The 6,696-nt window shown below is 36.6% G+C and overlaps 1 protein-coding gene across 1 annotated transcript; it reads left to right on the forward strand.

The window, feature by feature from the left end:
• Positions 1 to 2,268: 2,268 nt before the first annotated feature.
• On the forward strand, positions 2,269 to 4,693 carry LOC104093948 (multiprotein-bridging factor 1b-like). Its single transcript, XM_009599788.4, has 4 exons — positions 2,269 to 2,589; positions 3,582 to 3,665; positions 4,183 to 4,265; positions 4,396 to 4,693. Exons 1-4 carry the CDS (start codon positions 2,457 to 2,459, stop codon positions 4,513 to 4,515), a joined length of 420 nt encoding a protein of 139 aa, XP_009598083.1. The 5' UTR covers positions 2,269 to 2,456; the 3' UTR covers positions 4,516 to 4,693.
• The last annotated feature ends 2,003 nt before the right edge of the window (positions 4,694 to 6,696 follow it).

Genomic DNA, 6,696 nt, shown 5'->3' on the forward strand with positions numbered 1-6,696 from the left:
CTATCCCGGGCTTGTTTTGTCGCGAGCCTCCTTGCGTCCCTCTGTTAACTGGTGTAATTTTTTCCCGATTTTTTAATGTTTAAAACTCTCCTTGAATGTGATGAAACTCACCCGAGCCCCTCGGAGCCCCTCAAACCATTTTGACAAGTCCAATAATACTATACAAACCTATCCAAGATCATGCAACATAAAATGAAGCAGGTTCAAAATTGAGGTCTAACATCAACTTAATAAATCTTAAAGCTTAAATTTGCATGCAAGTGTATCAAAATGCTCTTGAGCCCTTCGGGATCTGAATTGCTCGTACCTGCAAGTCCTAAAATATCATACAAACTTATGGAAAGTCTCAAATCAAGAATCGAGATATAAAAATTCAAAAAGACTGATTGAGTCATTATATTCTTTTCCACTTAAACCAATATTTGTCCTCAAACGTGCTATAAGTTATTCCAAAACAAGCAAATAGCTGATCAATCCCGTCATATATAAGTATGTATTGATTTTCTTTAAATAGAATCCACATGTCAATCTATTTTCATATGTTTTTTTGTTAATTTTTAAAGAGATTGTCGACAATTCATGTGAGATTGTCGACGATTTAAGTACTAACTTTACAATCTAAAAAAAATAATTAAGTATAAGAAATACTTGAGTAATTCAAAATTCACTTAAAAGAAAAAGCTTAAAAAGATAAAAAGTAATTGTGAGGAGCTTTGTGGTACAATAAGTTAGACTACGAAGGGTAGTTTTTGAACGTTACAAAATTCTATCCTTTCAACCAAGTTATGCTAAAGAAAAAAAAAATCAAATTAAGAGACTTAAGCTAATATATAAACATCAAGCTGAACTTTTTCATAAATTTATTTATTTGATTGCTTCACAAGCCTTTCTCTAAAAAAATCAGGAGTGCTAAAGGAGATATTTTTCAAAGAAGAAAAATGGCTGGAATATCACAAGATTGGGAGCCGGTGGTGAATCGCAAAAAAACGCCGACCACCGCCGCAAAAATATTTCACAAAGACATGGAGCATTATTCACAAAGCCATCTCACAAGATCGAGGGGAACAGACCTCCAAGCCAACAAGAGCCTGATCAACTATCATCTTGAGGCTCCGAGGACGTCGCCAACTCAGGTGGGGAGAATGTTATGGGCTGCTTTCCAGCCACGCCCCATGACTTCTTGGACGCGTCCTGTGGCGTCCTGACAAGCCTCTCAACGCCCATCGCTACGGTCGACATCGTGGTCTTGGCAACGCCAAGTGACAAGCGCGTGTGTGCCTCTGTCGCCCCACCGGTAGTCCTCGTCAGCGCCCAACGGCTGGCAAATGCCAACAGTGTCGCGTGCACAGACAGTGCCGCACTCGCAGACAATTCCGCGCGCGCAGATCTTGACGCCTTGCCAACACCTGACCGCACCAACAGCGCCGCACGCACAAACAATGTCGCGCGCGCAGACCCTTATGCCAAGTGCCAGCGCCCAGCCGCAGACATATACAAATAGTGTCGTGCGCGCCGACAGCACCGTGCGCAGACCCTGATTCTCAAGACAAAGTTGCTGCCAACGGACTTGTTTCTACCTTGTAGAAGACTAAGTCCTTTTTATTGAAAATATAAAGTAGTTTTACTTCATTTGCTTTCAGTGTGCTTCTACAACTTAGATAGGTCAAGTCATTTAACTTTGATTTATTTGTTTTAAGCATTATTATGGGGATCAAGCATTCAAACACTCAAGCAAGTAAACATTTCTCTGTACTGGTGTCTCTCCCCCCGACACCGCGTAGTCTTTTGTAATAGCTTTCATTCATTAATGCAATCAGCTTTCATTCTCAATTGCTCATTTGAGTTTTCTCAATTGCTCATGACAATGGTTTTCCCGTATGTCACTAACAATCTCGTCTAGTGTACGGAGGTAACCTCAGTTGGTGGACAACAACCGCATTGACATCGGTTGCTTAGCCATACGTCGCCCTTTCAAGAAATCTCAGGAAGGCGCCGCGTAACAATAAGTATGTATTGATTTACTTTAAATAGAATCCACATGTCAATCTATTTTCATATGTTTTTTTGTTAATCTTTAAAGAGATTGTCGACAATTCTTGTGAGATTGTCGACGATTTATGTACCAACTTTACAATCTAAAAAAAATAATTAAGTATAAGAAATACATGAGTAATTCAATATTCACTTAAAAGAAAAAGCTTAAAAAGATAAAAAGTAATTGTGGGGAGCTTTGTGGTACAATAGGTTAGACTACAAAGGGTAGTTTTTGAACGTTACAAAATTCTATCCTTTCACCCAAGTTATGCTTAAAAAAAAAAAATCAAATTAAGAGACTTAAGCTAATATATAAACATCAAGCTGAACTTTTTCATAAATTTATTTATTTGATTGCTTCACAAGCCTTTCTCTAAACAAAAACCAGGAGTGCTAAAGGAGATATTTTTCAAAGAAGAAAAATGGCTGGAATATCACAAGATTGGGAGCCGGTGGTGATTCGCAAAAAAGCACCGACAGCCGCCGCAAGAAAAGATGAGAAAGCAGTCAACGCCGCTCGTCGCGCCGGTGCAGAGATCGAAACCGTCAGAAAAGGTTCGTATAATCTCCCCATCTTAGCCTTATTATTCCTTTCTCTTCCCGATTAATTATTACTAATTCCTGCTCCTCTTTTTCGTGACCATTCTTTTTTTCTTTGGGACCAATTAGGGCTCTCAATTTTTTTTTTCTCGGTCAGATTATCATAGCCCATTTCTACATGTACCCCTTTATCTCTAACCCTCTTTTTGGTGGAATGACTTCCATATCATTTGAATAAGAAATTTCACTGTTTAGCCAACCTTTTTAAAAATAGGTGTAAGAGAATCAATTATCTGCATAAGCCTTAGTTGACAAAGTTATCCGGTAATTGTGCTGGTAGTGAATTAATTAGTGGTGTCTTCTAGATTCATTCTGTGTGTAGGTTAATATTTTTTGTCACAATTAGAAATTTCAATGCAGCAACGACAAACGCAGTGTAATACCACAAGACAATTAGAAATTTCAATGTTAGGTAAATTTCCTCGTTTGATAAGTTCTTTGTTTTGTGTAGTCCAGACTTGCCTGTTTTTAGTAGCCTGAAATCCTATGTAAGGAACCATCTTGTGTATTCTCTACAATCAATTCAGTCAAATTCTCCTTTATTTTCTTTTCTATTAGTCTATTTTAACATTAGGAAAGACAGTGGCTAAGTGTTACTTCAATTGCATTTTTCTTTTCTACTTTGTTTGCACTTGCATGCCGATTTCCCTTGATAACTCAAGTTGCGTAGTCAGGGTCGGGAAGGTAATGACTCATTTATGTTGGAAGGCACCTACTTCTAAATATAACGATATCTCTATATTCGCGTTAATATCAGTCGGCGCTATTTCATGAATCTTTTTATCTTATTTTATATACACACATTCACATATGTTCTCTGTGTTATGCCAATTGCTGGACTGTGTGCAAGACTTCATTGTTGGTCTGGATTTATTTTGCTGAAATGGATCCTTTAGTTGTGAAATGCCAAAATGTTTAGCGCTCACGACATTTATCCTTGACTGCAGCTACTGCAGGGTCAAACAAGGCTGCATCTAGCAGTACAACTTTGAACACCAGGAAGCTTGATGAGGATACCGAGAACTTGTCACGTAAGTTTGAGTTGACTTCTTTAATAATATCAATTAATATTAGAAACACTTCTATAAAACAATTACTGTGGTTATAAAGATACTGAGAACTTGTCGAGTAAGCTCTTCTTTTCTCCGGCCCATTATCTACCGTGTTCCGAACCGTGTGCCACTAGCCCTCCTGATTTCTCGGTTATAAAAATTTTGAGTTCTTCTCTGCTTTGGGAGTTCAAGTCATGCTTACATCCTGATTTCTCTGATGTGTATACTGTGTACTTTGTTTTACCTTCTTCATTTGCTGCATGGATGTGCGGTGTCAAATTTCACAAAGCACATTGTCTGCTTTGTGAATATAAAATTTGTTAGGACTCAATTAATTTGACAAGATGACACCTTTTAGAGGTTTTTCCTTCTGGCAACAAATGGCGACATATTGCTAAAGTTGAAAAGTTTAATTGGTTTGCCACTGGAAAAAATAAAAAAGAAGATTTTCTCTTTTGGTGATGTCATCTGGTGTACTTTTCATTTTTGTTCTCAGATCAAAAGGTACCAACTGAATTGAAGAAAGCCATTATGCAAGCACGACAAGATAAGAAGTTGACTCAGTCTCAACTTGCCCAAGTATTTCTCTCTATCTCTTTCACGCCCTCCCCAATTCCTTTTCTTTAAAGCAATCTACGTATAGATAGAGTCAAGAGAGAGGTTTTATTCCTTGTATCAATATAATTTTGGTAATCCCTTTGTTTTGCAGTTGATAAATGAGAAACCACAAATCATTCAGGAGTACGAGTCTGGAAAGGCAATTCCAAACCAACAGATAATCTCTAAACTGGAGAGAGCTCTTGGTGCGAAACTGCGCGGAAAGAAATAAAGGTTGGAATAGTGAACCTGATAAAAAATAGTGATCCTTTTGAATTAGACTGTCTGTTTGTGTCCTAAAAGTGGTCATGTACATGAGCTTTTTTACTTTAACCACTATGGTACTTGTTGTATCTGGATTCATGAATGTGGTTTTCGTGGTTAACTTGGGTGTTTTTTCGTGTGGAAAATGAGGTGCTTAGTCTTGTGGTGCGGATTCCTTTTGCGTTGTGATTCCTAGTTTCTTTTTAGTGATGTCTTCTTATGTCCTTCAATCAACTTCGATACTCATGCTGGGAATCCATTATAACGCCAAGGGCGATCTATTGGGGACACTTGACTACTTGGGGGAGGTACAACCATTTATGTTTTGGGTGTCCTTGTTCGATATTTCTCCGTCTTTTCTATGCCCTTACCGATGTTTTAGGAGCTGCCACACTTGTATGCTTGTTCTAAACCAAAAAATAGAAAAGTCAGAGACCAAGTTTGGTGATTAAAGGTGCATAATGCGATATTTGTGTATAATGTACAGGTTTCTAGCTCTATGTGATATGGTTGTTGCCTATTGATCAGTCAATGGAATGTTATACCATCTTACTTGATAGTTCGTGAGCCAGCAAAACTGAATGATGAAGTTGCTTTGGTTGTGACTTACTGTTAGTGTCAATACGGTGTTCGCCACACAACTTTTGTATATAGAAAGGATACAAGTATGTGACTCTTTTCAGTATTATCAAATCTTTTACAGCACAATTCAACTGACTGATTAGTGGCCAGCCTTTCTAGGTTTTTATATAGTATTTGTTTCTAACGATTGACGTGTAAATCTCCATCGAAGGAGAGGTTTCATGTGTAGAATAAATTGATTTAGGAATATCAACATCTTATCATTAGCTATCTAGAGGTTCGGTAAGTATAAAACTTGCACCTGAGTCAGTATACTTGTACATTTTAGAATGGATCACTTAAAAAGAGAACAAAAAGCACCGTAGTCGCCCATTTAAAACCATTTATTGAGGAACTATCAGCAATAGCTGAACCCAAAATGAGTTGGTTCACACAAGACACAACATACAAAAGTCAAGAATGCTCTGAAGACTAGCGTAAATAAATCCATACGAGTTTAATTTCTAATACGCTGATACTGTAGAAATTTTTTTATACTATCACGTCGCTTAATAAAAGCAACTAACTATACAAATACCCATCTACTGAAAGGGAAATTATAAACTTGGAAAATAAAACAAGTTACCTGCTACAATAACTTAAAAATACACATGTTTTGAATTAAGCATAAATATATTACTTTAAAGTTCTGCACTTAACTGATCCCAGAATCATTTCTCATGCCTCAACATATACTAATAGAACATCCCACAAGGCACATTAGAACATCAGGCAGCGAAGCTATAAAGAACTTTTTTATTTAATGGCTTTTATGCAGAGATGATTTTCACTAGTGACTAGTGACGTATCAAAAGCATTGAATTCTACATCTACTGCACCTTGATTCTTGAAAAAACTATCCGTCCATTCAATAATTTACACTTTCAAGTTTCACTCATCCGCCAACTGTTAACGTTTAGTTTTGCTAATAGGTGTTTAGGTAAGTTTAAAAAGCTCGTCAAATTAGTTTTTAACTTTAACCTTTTATTGGTGTTTGCTGAAGTATTTTCAAATCAATTGCTTTTAAACATGGGATAATAGTCAAATTTATTCCTAAACTATTCGAAATTGAGCAATTGTTTTCTCCGTTAGACTCTTGGTCAAATATTACTCCCTTCTTCTGTTAAGAAAAGGTTTTGTTGTTGCCTTGATTCCTAATGGGATACCAACCTAAGGATAATTTTAAACTCATAATTAAAAGTTGAACAGTAAATTTGTAGTTTCGTCAATAACAAGAGTAAGTATGAGATAATTTCCTAGTAAGGATAACATATATGCATGTGGGAAGACAAAATTGCTATAAAGGGGTGGAAAAAATGCAATAATCATTTCAACACTAAATTTTAGTATCTTACCTACTTCTTTGTAGATGATATTTTTTGTTTATATTCCCTTTTGACATTTTGGTTGCTCCGTCTTGACCAAACTCTTTTTATCGATATTGATATCCTCTAGAATGTGCAACATATGGATTTTTGTGTGAGAAAATATACTGCAGACAAATATAGTACAACATTAGGGATTGTTT

Source organism: Nicotiana tomentosiformis, chromosome 6 (assembly GCF_000390325.3).
Source record: "Nicotiana tomentosiformis chromosome 6, ASM39032v3, whole genome shotgun sequence".
NCBI lineage: Eukaryota > Viridiplantae > Streptophyta > Magnoliopsida > Solanales > Solanaceae > Nicotiana > Nicotiana tomentosiformis.